General features: G+C 39.2%; 1 protein-coding gene across 3 annotated transcripts in view; it reads left to right on the forward strand.

Annotated features, from left to right (window-relative positions):
* Positions 1-149: 149 nt before the first annotated feature.
* The window catches only part of LOC105254664 (nuclear receptor coactivator 3), a 115293-nt gene continuing 94310 nt past the window's right edge, over positions 150-21132 (forward strand). Inside the window, exons 1-2 of one of the 3 annotated variants that reach the window (XM_011263483.3) lie at positions 150-1914; positions 6574-7697. In XM_011263483.3, coding sequence (XP_011261785.1) covers positions 7669-7697 — 29 coding nt within the window. In that variant the 5' untranslated portion in view covers positions 150-1914; positions 6574-7668. Of the gene's footprint in view, positions 1915-5271; positions 5294-6573; positions 7698-21132 lie in introns of those variants that run through there. The other 2 variants (XM_025413209.1, XM_011263484.3) reach the window with 2 other exon arrangements.

Below are 21132 nucleotides of genomic sequence, written 5' to 3' on the forward strand. Positions count from 1 at the left end.
AATCGGTCCCGCTCGCGGCGGCTCGGCCGTTTCCGGCGACGCTCGGCGAGCGCGACATATATTCTCCGGGGCCCCGCGAGCAGCGCGACGCCGGCGCCATCTCGCGGCCGCGAGTTGCTCCCGTCGTCGTTCGCGGTGCGGCCGCGCCAGTCGTTGCACGACGCGGAGTCGTCAGTTGTTTGACGAGTGTTATCAACCGCGGTTTGTTTGTGCGTGCGGAGTCGCGTGCGGGTTCGTTCTCGCGCGCTTCCGTCCGTCGTATTTCGCGTACGTTTCTCGCCCGCGAGCCCGACGACGATCCTCGTTCGACGGAGGCGGCTCGCGCGACAATCGGCACGTCGCGACCGCGTCTACGAGATCGCAGGCCGTTCTCTCGAGCCCGTGTCTCGCGGCGGCCACCGCGGCTGTTGTCGTCCACGCCCGTTTCGCTCCGGTTTTCACGGGCCGCGAGTCGCGAGGTTCGCATCTCGTCGCCGATCGACGCTCCTCAAGAGGAAAGAAGGAACCGACGACGAGGCGAAGGTAGAAGCAGAAAGCGAGCGCGCGAGAAAGAGAGAGAGAGAGAGGCGATGTAACGTCGTCGCGCTGTGACGTCACGCACGTCGGGTCGCGCTAATCGAGTACACACACGCGCGCGCGAATTCAAACACAGGCTGAGCGGACAGCGCGCGCGCGCGCGCTCTCCGTCCGTCCGTCGTCGTGTCATCGTCGTTCCTCGCCGTCCCGTGTATACAAACATATTTGTGTATTTCATCGACGAGAGAGATAGAGCGCGTCTGTCGCGTGCGGCGAGATAAATCGGGACGAGAGAGAGGGATAGATAAGAAAGGGAGCACCAGCGAGAGGACGGAGAGAGACACGAAGCCGCGCGTACATATATGCGCTCTCGCCGCGAGCGCCGAGTCGGGGGAAGGAGCGAGGAGGAGGAGGAGGAGGGGGCGGCGGCGGGAGGCGAGGCGCGCGCGCGGCGGGACGTTGCTTGCGCGTACTGTCCAGCAGCGCTCGCGAGGAGGAGGTTCGCGCCAGCCGTGGAGAGGATGAGAAGAGCGGCGAGGCCGGCGGTCGCGACGCGCTATTTCGCGACCGGATAGACCCTTCGGAGAGGCTCGCGCGCGCCTCGCGACCGCGTCATCCTCGTCGTCGACGACGGTGCGCTGACACGCGCGCGAAGGACACACGTGCGGAGTATAAAGGAGCTCGGAGCGTCCAGCTCGCGTATCCCGTGGCGCCCCGCTGTGTTTTTCTGCGGAAAGATCGCGACCGAGGGAGAAGGAGAAGAAGAGGAGAGGAGAGCGAGCGGACACATCGCCGCTCGTTTCTCGGATATTCCTCGCGCAGCTGGCGGTGCCGCTCGCTTCTGTGCGCGCGTCGCTTCCGTCCCTCGAGCGACTCGGCTTTTTCAGCGAGCAGACTCTGGAAAGGAAAAAAACGAGAGAGGGGAAGACACGGACGGACTATCTCGACCTCAAACTACGAGACGCGCCGGTGGGGAGGAAGTGGCATCGTCGTTTCGCGAATAACAAAGTCGGCCGTACATACATATATATATATATACACAGTGTCGGCGAGCAACGCAGCGTTCGGCGCGAATATAATGCACAGCGGCAGCGGCGCGCCGGATCGCGCGCGGCGCCGCAAGAAAGCAGCGGCCGGGTTTCCACTCCGTTCCGTTTTTATTCGCTCGTCGGACGGTCCGCTGCTCCGCTGAGAGTCAAGTTCGTCGCGCTCCGCTGTGCGCGCCGCCGCCGCGCGCTCTCGCGCGCAGCGCACACCGTCAGCTCGGCGCTTTCGATTGTGCGTCGCCGCATCGCGGCTCGTCGTGGGCTCTCCATCCGTCTACCTGCCCCCGCCTCCCCCCTGACGTCTCCGCTCGAGTGACGTGCGCCGAGGGAGCGACAGAGACCGCGGATAAAGGTGCGTGCTCCCTTTTTATGTATATACGGAATTTTTCCATCGATCGCGAGTGTGTTTCCTCTCGCCATCGGTGTTTTTGCACGCTCGCATTTTTCCCCCCTCCCCCTGGTTTTTCGATAACGAGCGAAAGATGGCACCGAGAGGAGCGTTGTTTGTTTTGAAGGTTAACGCGTGACATTGGACCGAGGAGCCGTTTTGATCGATCGTATTAAGTAACGTGGGAGCTCGCGAATCGCGGGATATTACCGGAGGAGGAGATGTTTAGATAATGTCGAATTTACGCGCACCTGTCATCCTTGGAAAATTCCGTAAATATTTTTCTGCTGGTCTTAATTCTTTTTTCAGCGAGGAAAAAATCCCAACAAGGGACGCGTTGTTTTTGAAATTTCGAGTGAAACAAGCGTTGCGTAAATTATGTTTCGCACCCGAAACGATGTACGAAATAATCTTTACGCGTTGCGATTCCCTTGCTGAGGTATGCGAGAGTTTCCGCGCGCTGTGTTTTCGCTCTAAAAATGTCGTAAATATATACGCGAAGGACGCTTTTGGGGCAAATTCCGCAATTTTGCTCCGGGACGGCGATTATATTCGGCCGAACATTTTACACGCGTTCTTTATCCTCGGGGAAGAGGATCCGCGATCGCCAACGATTGATTACTTTATGGCGCGACTAATACATTTCTCGAAGCAAATAAACATACGTATATATGTGTGTCTTCCTCCTGGCATTTTTTTTTTCGTATCCTTTCGGGCCTGCAGGGGCCGAATCACGATAATGGGAGGATAAAAATTGGACAATGGCAGTGGCACATTCTACGAATGCGGTGCCCGTCTAATTTCGGTCCCGTGAATTCCCTCATTTCTGCGTTAAACTTTTTCTCGGTCTAATGAGCTCCGGAGAGCTCACGGCCGTCCTAAGGGCATGTCACGCGATCGTATCGCCTAAGCCGGCCTATTCGGGGAAGTTACAGTGTACTCGCATTGTGTGTACGCGCCGTCACGAAATTGTATAGGCTTTCGATATTCCGACGTGTGTTTCGAGAACTGCTCGTACAAGGTGCCTGAGAACTACGGCGGTTACGCAAAATCCTTTATTTTTCTCCACAAAAAAGATCCGCGAAACACATCGTATCTTTGTTCCCCTCCTTTTTTTTTTAAACTACTACGTGTCGGAATTGGCCATTTTGGGAGAATCTAAAAGGAAGCCGATCCTTTCGTGTGCTATATATCCTTTTATATTTAATAACGCCCAGTATGCAGATATTTTTATACATATTTAACGTGTGATTGTATATTATATTGTGTTAAATTGTTAATCAAGGATTTGATGTAGCGTTTAACTCTGTCTTTTTTGTAGTAATTTTTATTTACAAAAGCAATAATTATAATGTAAAAATTGTTAATAGAATATTTAATAGGATTTAGAAATCTAGTAAAGAGAGAGAGAGAGAGAGAGAGAGAGAGAGAGAAATGAGGACTATAATATCGATAAAATATTATTAGAATTATACTCACACATGGCGTTTTGATCTTTGTATACTTGACAAATCGACAAAGCTACGAGAGTTTTTCAAGGTCTTTTAAATTACGTAACACGGGGGCAACAGGGGTTATTTAAATGGGCTCACACTTCAAGTGCTAACCTCACACGCTGATGTCGTAAACATTACGACCTAAGTCGATGGGACTGGACTGTACATTTCTCGCTCTCTTCCTCGGTATCGAGTCTAATCGGCATTTTCTTTAATTGGAACGGTTTTCGAGGAATTCGATTTCAACTGCTTATTACTGCAAATTGCATCAATTTACTTGTCATAAAATAATAATCGTAAACATTGCAAAATCCTTTCACTTTTAGAAATTCTATGGAAAAAGATATTGAAATAAATTTTTTATATTTATTTTTTAACATGTTTTTCTCATATATTTATCTCGATGGAAAATATTTTCATAAATTAATTAATATTTTTAATTATAAATCAATAAATTATAAATTAATATTTTAATTTTCTAATAATTCAATAATAAAATTAAAAAATCCCAAAATATATACATTTCTGTATATTTTTCCTGCGATTATTATTTCGATGGCAACCGCCTTGCTTGGATAAAATGATACGGGGTAAAAAATGACGGTTGCAATTAAGCCGTGTTGCTCGCGTGACGTGGACATATCCTAAGCGAGCGTTACATATAATTTGGAGGAGATCTGAAAACGATGATTGACGACGCAACGTTCCTCTTAGCGCGAATGCAACGCGACGTTGGAATTAATTACATTCGGCGCAAATTTGAGGCGTAAATTCGACGAATGACGAGACGCGTTCAAGTACGCGCGAAGCCGAAAAAACATGGGCCGATCGCTTCGCCGCGGCCTCTAAATTCACGCTGTGTGACCGTGTATTCGTGATTTTCGCAATCACACTTGTAACGGCTCGCTGAACGATGACTCACTTAATATATAACAAGAAAAATGTTTTATGCGCCATATAATGGACGTTTTTAAAATATTTACACTCGCGACTTAAATGGAGTAATGTCTCTTTAAAAGGATACTTCGATCCTGGAAGATGTCCCGAAACCCTTTTGACCTAAATTTTGCCGACATGAAAAAAAACTTTATTTTGAAACAACTGAAAATTGATTGTTTTAATATAAATCTGATTTTTAAAAATTAAAACTTGTATTAATAAAACAATTAATGAAGCGAAAACTCTTTAACGAATTAAAATAAAATTTCGGAATTTAAATAAAGCGAATTAATGCTGTATAAAAATAATCCTTCTTTCCAATCGTTTCGTTATTAATATAATTTTAAAATCTCGCGTCAATTTATTCATGGTAACCTTGAAATGAACAACGTAAAAATGATTACCGGATGAATCCGTGTTCTCAGAAAAATTCCTTCCATCTTATTTCTTAATTGATACAATTTTAATTCGGCAAATTTAATTTGTAGGAGCTCGGGACAGCCGGGAAAATATTCGGTGGTGCGTCGTAAATTCGCGACGGGCGGAGCATCGTCGACGTCGACGACGACCAGCCGACGACGATATCGATCTCCCGAGTTTTCCTAAACGCGCCCACGGTCTACATATGTTTCGGAAGCAGGAGAATGGGCCGTGTGGACATGCGCCGCGCATGCACGCACCCGGGGCTATTGTATTAATGGCAGTGCCTCTCCTCGTCGAGCGCGACGCCATGTGATGCGCGTGGTTACATCGCGGGCTACACGACGACGGGAACAGCGACAGTTGTTGTGTGCTGCCGAGTGGCGATTTCGAAACCTGTCATTAGTTGCGGATGCGTTTAACCTTTCCGCTTGCCCCGCCTCGCCGAAAAATAGGGAAAAACGCGGCGAGCGTTCCCGCGACTTTGGGTGAGCGCGATTTTGCTGGAGCAGGAATGCGTCATGTGCGACTGCCTTCGGAAAAACAATGGTCTCGATTAAAAGAATCATCGATTGACATGTAATAACGTAAACGTTATCTCGAAAAGCGATCAAGGTTGAGTGACTATTTTAGCGACTTTACGGGCGAATTTTTAATCTTGAAAATCGCTATTATCTCGTAGATTTTATTCTTGTGTAATAATTGGAGTTGCAGTTTTTCTCTCTCTCTTATATATTATATTTATTTTCTGTTTTATATTGCACGTATATGTTCGAGTAATATAATTTTCAAAAATGTGCAGTGATAAAATTTATTTCCAGTACAATAGACGCAATCCTGCGAGTACATTACGTTATCTCGTAAAGTGTCACAATGGGTAACATTGTTCTGGTAAAATGAAGGTTACACTCGTGCTGTCTTTCTTTCTTTCTGCGCTATTGTGTGGAAAAATAAAACGACGTATCTTAAAAGATGTATAATTAATTTCTCTCTCACACACACACACACACACACACACACACACACACTCTCTCTCTCTCTCTCTCTCTCTCTCTTTCTCTCTCTCTCTCTCTCTCTCTATGTATATATTTATAATTAACATATAAAATAATGTTATTATTTTATTTCGATAATCATAGAAAAACAAACGACAAAATATTTGATTAAATATATTTTATTTTCAACACAAAATACATACATAATAATTGAAATAATAATTTAATAATAATAATTGAAATAATTGAAACGATAATAAATAATAATGATTGAAGTCATTGGAATAATAATGAATAATGATATAATTGAAATAATAATAATAGCAAACTAATAGCTAAATTCAACAACTGATATGAAAGCAATTAATGATAAAAAAAGAACGATATATAATAATAGTATTTATAAAAATGATGTATATTTATACAGAGAGAGAGAGAGAGAGAGATAAATCCAGTTTTGAATCTCAACAGTTATTCTCGTCTCACTCGGACAAGAGGTATCAATAATCATTTGTTTGCTAATAATTCCGCTGATTACCTCACAAATGAGACACAACGACTACGCGCGCGCTACGATCTCGTCAACGAATGCAAATGCGTCAAACGTAACGTGTAACGCATTTGACGTAACGCGCGACGCAATCCTTCTTACCCGTCCCGCTCGTTTAACGCGTTATGTGGACATGTTTTATAGCGCGATATATTCTTTTTTTTTCTTTCTTTCTCGACAGTTATCACTCTCACTCACTTGCGTTTATTGTTATCGTTTCCAGGATCGAGTCCGCTCACGACCTACCCGACGCAAAAAACCGTTGAACTTGGTGGACTTGAAAAATAAAAACTGCAGAAGGATCAACAGGATCCTTAGCGACGGGAAGAAACTCCGGTTCAAGCAAGATCCTACTCGAGGAAGATCCTGTGGAGCTTTCGGCGGCAGGAAGAGTTTGAAGTAAAAAACGACCTCGCTCTCAAGCTCTCGAGGAGAGATCGAAAACATCGGAAATAATCTGTCGAGAGGGGAAGAAGAGAATCGAAGAGAGGCCCGGCTCTTCGGGGAAGAGACACTCCCACTGCTCGTGCTACGGACCCACCCTGACGACGTGTACGCGTCTCGATAGAGAGATCACGTCCATCATCGATCACGCCATCGCTCTCGGTTGAGCCGAGGCCGCTCGAAATTCTGTCGTGATCGTGAGCCGATTCGTGCAAGGCAACGTTTCTCGCCTGCACCTGCCCGTCTGTGTATCCTTCGGAGTGCAAGAGAGAGAGAGAGAGAGAGAGAAGAAGGAGGTGGGAGAGAGAGAGGAGAAAAAAGACGGCGTGCTCGACAGTGGCACGGGCTATATCGAATGTCGTCGAGCTTGGGAAGACGACTGGGAATCATCGGCGGAAGGATGATGCAGCTTCCAACTCATCACCGGATGTCACCGTCGAGCTCTGTCGGCTAATCGGCGATTAATCGAGAACGATAGCCACTCGCGCGTGTACAACTTCCGAGGTACCTCTGAAGATACTTTCGGGACACCGTGTGTGTTGTACGATATACGAACCAACGTGTGAATTCGAACCTCGCTTTTCTCTCTCGTTGGGCTTTTTTCCTTTTCTTTTTTTACTTGAATCGCGACCAAGAGTGTTGATTTCTGTGATACTGGTGCCGCGAGTGATGGTTAACGACCTCGCTTAGTGGTGATATCGACAGTGTGGTGGTGAAAAGTTTTTCTTGGTGCGCGAGAGCAGTGGTCACACCAGAAGAGGACGAGGAAGAGAGGGGAAGAAAGTCTCTCGCGTGTACGCGTGACTCTCAATTCATTACCACGGATCTCCCTCGGCAATTCGACGCCGCGCCCACCCTTGATGAGAGGAGGCACATGTCCATTGCTGCCGCTGAAAATGCAGGGTGAGTCTTTCGCAGATCCATTTGTCTTGGTTACAATTATCATTTGTCGTGCGAGCCTTCACGGCGCCCAACCAGATTAAATCGGGCAGTTGGAGAACAATGCGAGGTAATAATTTTTGGAGAACGAGACAGTTAATGTCCCGGGAATATGTTGCGAAAGCATGTAGTCTTTTCAGTCCGAAGGCGATAAATAAATTCATGTAGCACCTGTAGAGGCCTCTAAATATATTAAACCGTTTAAAAGCAATATTTTTTTTGTAATATTTATAAACAATATTTCTTTAAAAATACTGATGATATTTCTCGATGAAATTTTGACAAAATATTAAAGTTTGGAATTTTGCAGAGTTACAATTATTGAAGAAAAATAATGCTTTTTTTGGATATAAAATGTGTTAATTTAAAAAATTTATTGTTATATAAAAGTTATATTTTTACATTTTTTTTCATTTTAAATTGTAAAACGAAAAACACAAGCCTCTGGCACAATTATGTATTGTATATTTAAAGTGACTTGTAATTGTTTCGCGAACTATTTTAAATAATTTATAATGTTTGCAAATTGCCCGATTTAATTACAGCGTCCGGCTACGACTTTGATTAATTCAAGAGCAATTAAATTTAATTTTTATAAGTTCATGAAGAACATGTGTATCCTAATTTTAGATACAAGTTGAAATGTTGATTGAAAAATTTTAAATTGAAAATGCCTATGAATCGTTCTATATAAACCGTATATATTGCTTTTTATATACAATCTAAATATGTTTCTAATCGAATAAGATGGAAATTGGATCTAATTGGATTTAATTGTTCACACAATGGTTCGAATAGCTTCTATCGAACATATTATTAATGAAGACTTGACATTGAAACTCTACAAGTGCCAAAATAAAAAAATCTCGAGATGTAAGCTGTTTAAAAATAATATTTTATCTATTTAAAAATTTAATTAATATTTTATTTATTTAAGGAGGAAACCATGAAAAAGATATATATTTTATATCCCTCAAATTTTTATAAATTCAGACTTTATTTATTCTCCTTGATATGACAAAATGTTCTCTGATAACAAAATTTATATTCTTTTTGGCATAATGTATATTAAATTATTGCAAAGTATTTCTTATACATCTTAGATTTTCCTCTCATAACAAATATTATAAATATATATGGCATTTGCAGTTTTTTATGTGAAATCTTCAAACGTTTATTGCTCGAAACACGTTTCCGTTATTCGAGAATCCGATTTAAGTTGCAACTATCGAAATTGGGGTATCGATATTTCTATTATTTCGCGAAATGTCAAACGGTGTAAATCAGGATCAGAAAAATGGTCGCGAAGAGGGGGGGCTAAACTGGCAATTATAAGTTCCCCTTTATAGATACGTTCATTGTTCGATGCTTTGCAGGTTATTAGGATGTTTTTAGTTATTTAGGGTAATGTCCTGACCGGGTCACCGGTCGGTCGGTTTAATATCATGTTGGAACCACGTCAGAGATGCCAATGACGTCACACGCTATCGTCTCTTAATTTCCAGAATTACGCGTGCGCTCAATCGTTGAGCTTGACCGTAGGTCGATTCGCGCGAGAATTAGGTAACATTTATAATAAACCAGCGGAGAATTATGTTAGCATTTGAATAACCGAAAGTAGGGCACGTTTTGTGCTCTCCAAACTTAAAATTCGTGAAATATTTCGTAACGCGGCTCACATACCAAGAAATTTATGGCATTCTATATTCACTATGAAAAGTAGACGGTATATATTTCTACAATTCCTACGGTAATTTTAATAGAAATAAATTGCAATTGGAATTCTTTATTATTCTTTAACATCCGAATTTTTTTTTTAATTTATCGCAAGCTTGTTCGAATACGTGGTCCTTTAAAGGACGAGGGATTTTTGGGACACTCTGTACGTGCCGAGCTAACGTAACTAGTATCAAAGTATCGATACTTTGCTCTTCCGATACTTTCACTTTCGACATCATCCAGATATACAAGGTGTCCCGACTTGTCGCGGTCCCATGCGCACGCCCAATATGGCGTGTGGAGTGATCGAGGAAAGGAATTGCACTTGACTGGCCGTTATATTTAGGTTTAAGGAGAGAGAGGAGGAGAGCCAGGGTCCTTTGAGGCGGCCCCGCTCCTGCCGTTTGCTCCTTTTTCGGGGAGTACCTGTCTCGCATCTTCCTCGGGCATCTTCCACGCAGTTTCCACATCGAACCCTATCCTTCCCCTCCCCCCCGATTCCTCTCCAGGTCTGTTTATATACCTGGGAGAGATATATATACCCTCCCTCGTATCCTGTGCGATGACGGGGCCCCTCCTTCGTAGACATTTAAGTATCCGTTGCCGCCGCTATCAAACGACCGCCAACTATTCTTTTGCATCTCTCCGTCCCGACTATCGCTAATAACGGCCGGGATCGGGATTTTTCGCGGATAATAGGGAAGGAAATAATCGCACGGCGAAATTATGGCTCGTACGATAGATATATACGGCGCGAGACGTACGGGACTTAATTGGATTTATCGTAAATTTTCTTTTTATTGTTACCCATTTATCTTTAGGCTTTTACTTGGACTATTTTTATTGGTGCGATTTTTTAATACGCTTTACATAATTTTCGTAATAATAATTTATAGATAAGATTTATATTTTTTTAATTATATTTATGAATTTTATTTATTAAATATTTGTTAAATATTTTTAAAAATTTTACACGCAAGTATCTGTCATCGTGAAAAATCCGGAGCTGAGATTGCGCTGGTTCGAGGTGCCCTCGATTTGTTTTTTATTTTTGGAGTTGGAAAATTAAATACCCGCGCGCAAGAGACGCTTAAAGTCTCCCGAACCTTCATAATTTTACCGGTAATATCTAACATCGCATTTAACATTCCATTTTTCGCCAATAAAATCTGTCTCGCAATAATTTGCGCGTTATGGAAGCACATCGGCCGATAACTTGAGCGCTTATGGCGTCTCGTTACCAGTCGCAGTATAAGTATACGCAACGCTCTCCGCCTACTTAACACTCCATCGTCGTAATAGATTCCGTTCCGTGGCGGTGTGTTAAATTATCGATAAACTTCTCGCCGCGAGAGATATTCCTGCGGATAGAGCGCTCTTGTGCCGAGTATAAGATATCGCGTAACGACGAGAGAATGCAAGCGTTGCTCACGGAAAACGCTCGTCGCGATAAGGAATTTGCCCGATGATGCGCTCTCCTGAATGCATTGCACCTGCAATATGTATAACAGATGAGATAGATTTACGACATTCGATAAGGAAAACATGCGTGCAGTCGTAAGATTTTTTTAAATTTGTGTTGTTTAAATTTTTGTAAATTTGTTCATTTTTTTGTAATTTTATAGAAATAATTCTTGAGAGATGACGTTTAGATTACACATTTGAAAAGGCGTGTGATAAGTCTACGTAAAGATTTAACTCGGGCCGATGACATGACATTCTAATTCGTTCCAACACGTTAGTAAGGCTTCAGGTATCTGCGACTGCGTCCAACAAAGATCGATGTCGTTTTGACCACGGAAAATTATGCGATGAATGTGTGTTGAATGAAAGAGAAAATTTTATTTATATAGAAAAGTTTTATTTATATTTTATTTTTATAGAATTACGCATATATATATGTCAGCTGTTAAATGTCACAAGTATGTCAGAGAAGAAAAGAGAGGGAGAAAAAATTCAAAAGTGAAAAAAAAATACTTTGTTGCAACAATTATTTAAAAAACTTGCTAGATTGAATCCAAGTTTCTTACACAGAAAAAAAGGACATTCTTCTTTTGAAAATATATTTAGTTTTACCATGGAAATCTTGAAATGAGATTTTATTGCGTTAATTAAAGAAAAATAAAATTGCTTATTTGAATAAAGTCATTTTATATAATTCAATCAAGAAAAATATATTCTTATGATTTAAGATTTAATTTTCTTGAATAGAAAACAATGTTAGATAGAAAATAACATTTTTAAATCAAAGATTATAATTTTCTTAAAGCAGAATTAAATAATTATATATTCTTGAGGTGACAATTACAATATTAAAACAAGACTATAATATTGTTGAAATTTAAAATTATTAAATTCTTCCAAGAAGATTAAATTGTTGCCTATATACGAAACAATGAACGCGTTAGTTTAAGTATACAAGTTTTGATTTGACACTTATTCTTTTCTGTGTAAATAAATTTTTCCAAATCAACTTTCGTCCCTTGATGTTTGGATTATTCAATACCGAGTCTCACCGAACATTTATCGTTCGAATGAGATATCGGATATTATGTCGGCATTTAATGTGACACTTAACCGTACATTCATTATTCAAATAGTTAATTATAATATTTCTTTGCAACTGGAATTCGCGCTCGCGTTCCCGCGGTCGATCGCGCGTGAAACGAGTCGCCATCGGTCAAAGACGCGAACGCGTAGTAAAACGCACGACGAGAAGTTTTTGAATGCGGCGATACCCGATGTGAGTCACATGCCGCGCACCGGAAAGGTAGGCGCGAGAAGGAGAAAGAGAGCGGCTCGAACGAGGCGCGCGTTGCAAATGAATGCAAGCCGAGCGCGGGAGCTGCATTTTTGCGTTTCGGCCGCACGTGTTTGCGAGGTTTGCCGCTTTTGCGAGGCGCGCCGGGGCCACCGATTTTGCGCCAGAAAAAGCTCGTACGCACGGCAAAAAAAAAAGCGTCGCCTTCCCGACATTACGAACAACCTTGTTACGAGATCGCATTTTTTCCGTTTGTTTTTTGGAATTTAAATCGGCTGATAATGACCATAAGATTCTTTCCGGTATTTTGAGAGGAGAGGGGTTGATCATATATTAAATTTAAATAATACGATTAAATAATAAAAAATGAAATAATACAATTGTGATATTTAGTGGACGAGGAAATCGATGGGGAGCATCGCATTGTCGGGCGCTGTCCGCAAGTAGCACAGCGTGTACGCAATGCGTCACTGTCGACGCACGCTGCACGCGGCGTGCGAGCCACATGTAGCAAAATAGAAACTTGGCTAGCTGCGGTGGGCGCCGCGTAACCGATCCCGTCGCCGGCGACACAATGTGAGTATCTGTGCGAATACTAAATAACCCGTCGAGAGAGGAAGCATACGGAGTGTGCCGAAAAAAAAAAAAAAACTCGACGTTATCAATATTTCGCGTAGACTGATCGTAAAAAAAATGCACGCGCTCGTGTCGGAAACGACCCTCTCTCGCTCTCTCTCTCATTGTTGTTTCGACGCATATGTCAGGAGAGGCGAATATGCGGGACGGAGATCGGTCTGATGTTTGCCGAATAGCGAGTAGAGAACGTATCGCGAGTCACGTGGTCGCGACGACGACGAGGCGAGCGTTGTCGAGCCTAGCCGAGCGCACCGGGTCTCGCCGAGTCGGGATATAGATCCTCTCCCTCTCCGGTCTCTGATGTTGCCAGGCCTCCCTCATCATCGTCGAGCCGGCCGGCCGCGACTGTGTGCGTCCGTCCGTCCATCCGTCTGTCCGTCCGTCCGTCTGTCTATCCGTCCGTCCGTCCCATTCGTGCGGGAAAAATAACGTCGCCTTGGCTTTCTTTCCTTATCTTACTATCCTCGCGTCATCGCGTTGACCGCGTTTCGCGTTTCCTCGCAAAAATCCTCGCCCTCGGGAAACTCGTCGTCGCGGAAGTCGGGATTATTTCGACGAGAACAAAGACGACGGCACCGCCGAGGGGGGAGGGGTGGGAAGACGCTACGGCGACCATAATTATCGGTTATTGATTTTCGTTAATGCGCACGACCGTCGTATTCGCGAACGACGACGACGACGACGACGACAACGGGAGGAGACGTGGCGTAAACTAGGATATCAGCGCACGCCGGGAAGCGTGCTCTCTCTCTCTCTCCCTCTCTATAAGAGGACATCGTCTGCGCGGCGTTTGTTGTCGCTGCTATCAGTGTCCGAGAGTGTATGCTTTTACAACGTTGTAAATTTTATGGCCTTGTCGAACCACCGACGTTAACTTTAACGCGAGTTCCGGTAACTAGAATGTCTCTGATTTCTGCATTTCCTCGTCCTTTTGTCCCGAGAATTTCATTCCTTTTCTTTTTGCCTTTTTTTTTTTTAGAAAATCTCTAACGAAGGAATTTTGGAAAAAAAAAACAGAATTTTTTTAGAAATACTGTCAAATTTCTCTCTATAAATTAATTTAATAATATATTAATATATTGATAATAATTTAATAATATAATTTAATAATATAATATATTTAATAATGTATTAATTTAATAATATACATACACTTATTTAATTTTCATTTATCTTGCAGTACTTGAAATGATAATATTGTTATCGATAAACAATGATTTTACACATATGTATTATAATTCACGGTGCAAAGTACAATACGCAAGTACAGGATACATTTTGAGAGAGGTATCGCACAATATTGATGAAACTTTAATAAAAGAATCTTAATCTAAATAAACTACAAGCTTAATTTCCCGATGATCTGTTATTTCTACTGGTTAAATGACACTATCTTGAGTTTGCGAGCGCATGATAACAAACGATAAGGGGCGGTATGAAGCGGTTAGTATTATCGAGTAGCATGTGAGATAATTTGATGTCGCGGCTCATTAAATATTGCTACGACGATTGCTTCGTACATTTTATACGAATCTTATATTATAACTCGCATGATTACGTAATGATTTATTTCTTTTCATTTCCGCCTTCTTTCGCAAAGCAAAATTTTCTCGTCATCTTTGAATGACGACGAGAAGACTTTATTTTCTAGATTAAAATATGACCAATTATTTAATATTTAAAAAAATTAGGATTAAAAATATATAGAAAAATAAGAGTCTTTATTTATCCTAGAAAAAAATTTTTTATTACGAATTATTTTCCAAAGATAAATAAAAGAGGGTAGGATAAAATAAAGACACTTACTTTTCTATATAATTTTAATCTTAATTTTTCATCTTTTAAAGATTTCTAATTTTTTTAAGACTCTTATTTTTCTTTATATTTTTTATACACAGAAAAAAGGATTCTTGTTTTGAAAATATATTTAATTGTAACATGGAAATCTTGAAGAGATTTTATTGCGTTAATTAAAGAAAAATATAATTGCTTGAATAATTGCTTACTTGAATAAAGCCATTTTATGTAGTTCAATCAAGAAAAATATATTCTTATGATTTAAGATTTAATTTTGAATGGAAAACAAACAATGTTGGATAGAAAATAACATTTTTAAATCAAATATTATAATTTTCTTAAAGTAGAATTAAATAATTATATGATTTTGAAGTGACAATTACAATATTAAAATAAGACTATAAAATTGAAATTTAAAATTATTAAATTCTTCAAGAAGATTATAAATTGTTGCGTATATACGAAACAATGAACGCGTTAGTTTAAGTATACAAGTTTTAATTTGACACTTCTTTTTTTTCTGTATACACATAAAAATTTAAGCAGGCGATGTTTACCGAATTTAAAAAAAGGCTTGAACCAGAGCGTGTTGATTCGACGAGAGAGATGCTCGTATTTATACTCGACTATACAGTTTGCTTTTTATCAGCGCGCTCTCGAGGGATAGAATTATGGTGCACCGTGCACCGCAAAAATCGCGATACCGATTCGCACGATTCGAGGAAAGGTCCGAGGTCCGTCAATTTCTCAGCCGTCCAAACTGTCTGCGAACACGCACGATGAGGTAGAACAAAGAAGGTAATGTTACATCATCATCGCATCGCGATGCCTGGCAAGTCCAATGACGCGGGCGGACAAGACAATTCGGTTACTATCTCGAAAGAGAGAAAGAGAGGGTACAATTTGACAGGAGCGTCTTGTGTTTAATCCCGCTGACGATCAATTTCTCTTTCTTCCCGTTGTCTTCTCTCAATTCGACTGCCTTTGAAAACTAGCCGCGAACAGAAAAGGAAACAAAGGGAAAGTTGTATTATTCGAATCGAGAGAGAGAAAGTGTGTTATATTTTTTTTATCGCAAAAATTTTATTTTGTTTTCTGGACAAAGATTTTTTCGCGATATATTTTTTCTTTGTTCCTATCTTTTAGAGATACGGGACCGCGATGATTTCAAAGTGCTATTGTTTAGTATTAATAAAATTATCTCGTTTACGCAGATAAGAAGACGTATGTGTCTTATTTTTTTGTTTTTATAATTATTTGGAAACGAAAATTTTCACGTTGTACTCGCGATAACTTTGCATTTCATAAAGATGCAGAGACACGTAATCACATGTTAAAATTCTTTATTATTCTCACCTTCTGTGAGCAATGAATTATATTGTAACCATTAATTAACATACAATTCGAATGGTGTCGCTTGACGTACATAATTTTTTTCACGTATTGTCATCAACTTTCAGATTTGCCTATCAGTTTTGATGCAGTGTCATAGCAAAAGTTAAATTTGCATACATTTTTATTCAACATTTGCAAAATTTGTATACGCGAGAATGTCTTGCATTTTTATGCATGTTAGATTCAGAGATGTGTGTGCACAGAAAAAAAATAAGTATCAAAACTTGTATACAATTAACGCGTTCATTGTTTCGTATGTTCGCAACAATTTATAATCTTCTTAGGAGAATTTAATAATTTTAAATTAGAATTTTTAGAATTTAATAGAATTTAATTAGAATTTTTAGAATTTAATAATTTTAAATTTCAACAATATTATAGTCTTATTTTAATATTGCAATTGTCAAGAATATAGAATTATTTAATTCTACTTTAAGAAAATTATAATCTTTGATTTAAAAATATTATTTTCTATCTAACATTGTTTTCTATTCAAGAAAATTAAATCTTAAATCATAAGAATATATTTTTCTTGATTGAACTATATAAAATGGCTTCATTCCAGTAAGCAATTATTCAAGCAATTACATTTTTAATTAACGCAATAGAATCTCATTTCAAGATTTCCATGTTAAAACTAAATATATTTGCAAAACATGAATGTCCTTTTTTTCTGCGTGGATTCAAGGAAAGTTATCAATCATTCAACGAAAATGTCGTGTCACGGTTAATGTTTCTACACGATGTAGTTTTTTTTATCATTTGTTGCAAAAATTTACAAGAAAATTCCTCACTTTTTATTACATCCAACGCGTTTCAATTAATCCTTTCTTCGTAATCGAGTATCGAATTAAAAATCTATTAAGGTGGAGTTCAAGTTGAAAGCGAAGAAATTAACGCTAGTGAATAAAATAATGTTGTAGTAAAGTCTAACCGGCTCTAAGAGTATGATTCGTTCGTATCTTATGTACACATAAGCTCGCTCGGCAAAAGCATAAGGTCGGGGGTCAAAGTAGTCGGATGGTGTGAAACGACAATGGCAATAAGAGAAACGGTTTTTCCAAACGCCGAGAAATAACAACCGGGGAATGTGCGATGATTGCGATCGCTCGCGTGCAAATCTTTATTCTTCCTCCTCTCCCTTTTTGATCGCGCTCTTTAATCTTGCAAAATCAAAGGAAGAATGATGTATTTTTTTGTCGTTACAATGCAATTTTTACAGAGATTTGTAATTTAATTAAACAGGAATACATAATTTAATTTCTTATATCTAAATAATTTTTATATCAAAAATAAATTCATTTTTAATTTTGTTTGATATAAAAAAATCGTGAAGCTTTCTGAAAAGAATAATAATTTAAATTGAAGAGATAAATGTCTTTGTAGTTTTTAATGTAATTTTTCAAATTATATTAAACACTTTGTCTTTGTTTTTTAAAAATAATAACAACGTTAATATTGTAGTTATTGTAGTTGATATGGTATTAATGTTGTTTTATTATAGCATACTTTTCGCAAATTATAGTACGCACAAAATTTAAATTACATCTCCGAATCGTTGTTTTTCTACAAAGCAAGAGCTACTCGTTGTTATTGCGCATCGATCGCTTTCTTTGATTTTATCAGCCGTTGATTATCATTTTCTGTGTCACTGTCAAGATATAATCAAAGCAAATTAAAGATACGTTTGCTGTCATTAGCTTTTAATCGCGCATTTCATATCTGTATATTTAACAACTCGACAAAGAGAAACAGAAGTAATGATTTAATATTTTTTTTCATACATTACAATATATTAATATGGATATTTTATCGCTCTTTTTACATCGAGACATATTTTATATTCAAGATTAATCGATGCCGATTAAATATTAAAAAATTGTGAAAACATATATCTGATTGCAATTTTTTTTTTTTGAGGAAAAAGACGTGAACAAAAAAAACTTGTTACGAGAACCGTATATTTGTGGCTATCCCGTAAAAAAGAGCGTCGAGATACCATAATCTAGCCTCTATAGAAGTAGAATTTTGTTGGCAGATCGCGTTGGGACTCGCAATTGGAGATGCCCGTCACGGAGATGGGACTTCCGAGCCAGATAAGCAAATTCGCAACGGATTAACTTTTTTTTTTTTAGACTCGAGATTATTCGCCGGCTATTATTCACTCCGACTCCCGCGATTTCCTTTACGGTCGTAACGTTTCAGTCAGCTGAGCGCTTTAACATTCTACATGAAATATTTGTTTCTTTATATTTTTCTTATCTAATCTGTTTTAATCTATCGGTGGAGATCTCTGAGAATAATACGAGACATTTATAGCTGCTCGCTTGTAGAAAAATTTACGGTATTCTTATAGCGTGACGTCATCTTCGGCAAAAATGTAATAATACAAAGTGTAATGCCACTTTCTAATGAGCTTATTCTAGCAGTTTCAAATCTTTGCTTTCATAACTTTTTTTTATATCAATAAAATACATTATGATAAATTATATACAAAAGTCTAGAGAAAGATGAGATATTTATTTATTCGTAGCATTGAAATTTCAATCATGCACATGCAATTTTTCCTTCTCTTTACGCACACGTTTGCAGTTATTGCAGTAATTGTTTACACCCAATAACGTGTCATTGTGATGTATCAAAGTGACACAATCGCGTCTTCTTGGCAACACTGGCCAAGTTTTCTGCGATAATTCGCGATAAGGTGCGTCGATCGAGATTCGAAATCGATATCGACGAAAATGGTTTCTGATTGTCATCGTCATCGTCGCGCTGTTATCGGATCCAAGTGTCCAAAAAAACTTTTTCGCACATCGGAAAAGTCAAATCGCGCCGACGGCAGCGCCGCGAGCGCGTGCATGCGTGCATGCGTGCGTGCGTGCGTGCGTATATGCGTGTGACACGGAATTGCGACGTTGCCGGCGCAGCATCTCGGGGAGGCAGGCACACTCAAGGGCAGTTCACACCGTGTCACTGTTACCTGAACACAGGTAATCACATTAATCTCGCCGTGTGCAGTCCCGGCGCGATATCCAGTCGGATTTATATAGTTAGCTTATTCGGAGAGACAGAGAGAGAATGGCGCGGGATATGCCTTGGTGCAAAAATGAGATGCAGCTTCGCCCGTATACAGGGTGTTCACCGCGATCGCCTGTCAGCCACATGATTTGCTCGCGTGAGTTTTTTTTTTACTAAATATTTTGCAGAATATTGTCCCATTAACGCGACTTGAGCTTGCATCTTGACATTTTATATATAATAATATATGTAAATAATATATAATAATATATGTAATAATATATATAATAATATATGTAATAAAAAAGTCGTTTAATTTTTCGCATTAAAACGTAATTATTTAAGAAAGTTAGTCGATCAGTTTTTTGTCAAGCACTGCTCCAAAGAGGATTAAGAAATTTTATTTAAAATTTCCACCTAAGATACTTTAAATTGCAAAAAGATTCAGAATTAATTGAGGAACTCGTGAATAAAAAAGGATAATGTTCCGTAGATGTATGGTAGAGATGAATTTAACGATTAAAATTATGATACATACTTGATGTTGTCCCGCGCGCCTCTTTAAATTATGCGCACAATTAAGGCGCATTTACATTATTGATAGTCGTTCATCGGCGACAAAAACGCGCGAGCAATTTATCCCTTTCGAGTTCCGCGGATTTAAAACGGAACCAGCGGAGAATATATTTATGCCTCGCGCATATTGCGACCTATAATTAGTTAATTTTACCGACGACCGCTCGCTCGTCGTCGTGAGTTGTGAGTCAGTCGCATTTGCGGAATTCTGCGACGTATGAGTTATGATTTAATCACGAACAGATCATAAAGAACGCAACGCCTGCAAAACTCTCACCGCTCTGTCTCTTGTCGGGGACGATAAAAGGACGGGAGATCGGAATTCGTAGAACGCATTAAAAATTTATGATTTGATAGAGAGCGTTTCTATTGTCGCGAATAGTCGGGGTCATTTTCATTCATCGGAATCTGACCCGATATCGAAATTAGAATAAAATCGACACGCGATTCTTGAATTAACATTTACAATTGACAATTGAAACGTTATAATTTGAATGGATTATATTTGGATTATATTTAATTATTATATCATTTCGGTTATGTATATTATTATGTGTTTTGTTTACTAATTTAATTTAAGTACGCTTTCTTGTCGACTCGTCAACCTTCTGGATCTCACGTGTGAGAGATGGCAATACTGTCCACTAGAATGCAAAAGTGTTTGGCGAAGACTCAAGTCACACTTGATCTCTTGGTACTCTCAGTTTTTGGCAATTTTCACGCGTGTGTTTATATCCTTTCTAAAGAAAGAACATTTATTTTTCGGTCATATTTCATTGAAATCTTTTGTAGTGGATTATTTGCCGAAATAACATGTCTATATCTAGTAATAATTTTATTATGTTTACACGAGACACGGCCAAGTGTGTGTGTGTGTGTTGGTAAATTTGCATGCGATTAAATATCAAAATATCGAGAATAGAACCGTGCTCATTAATCATATCTATTAATTCGTTTATTTTTGAACGTATATCTAAATTAAACTACTGTTACTGTATAATGTTTATTTAAAAGCGTAAACTTGAATTTCTAAATATATTTTTGATTTCGATATCAAAATTATATAGGGAAAGCTATTTAATATTTAAAACTCGAGATTCTGCCAAAAATAATATTTCAAAAATGATAAAACGTACTTTTTTAAATCGTGTCGACTTTATGTTGAAGACAAATTCGACTTGAAGTTTGATTATTAATTTTTTTAACATTATTAAATTATGTTAAATAATTCTTATTTCTTATTCTCTACTCATGATTCATAATTATCCATTTTAATTAAGGAAAATTGACGTCAAGTTATTCAAATAAGATGTTTTTTCGAATAGATGAAACGTCTCTTATAAAAAATAGTAAACGTCGATAAATCGTTCTATCTCTTAGATGCTATTTCAGGAGGTTACCGGTCGTATAGTCTTTTTTTATTAACCACACCTTCTAACAATAAGAAAGAAAAATGCGTTCCAACGGATTATGAGGAAAAAACAGTAATTTTATATT

This window comes from Camponotus floridanus, unplaced genomic scaffold (genome assembly GCF_003227725.1).
Source record: "Camponotus floridanus strain SB8 unplaced genomic scaffold, Cflo_v7.5 scaffold62, whole genome shotgun sequence".
In the NCBI taxonomy this organism is placed as follows: domain Eukaryota; kingdom Metazoa; phylum Arthropoda; class Insecta; order Hymenoptera; family Formicidae; genus Camponotus; species Camponotus floridanus.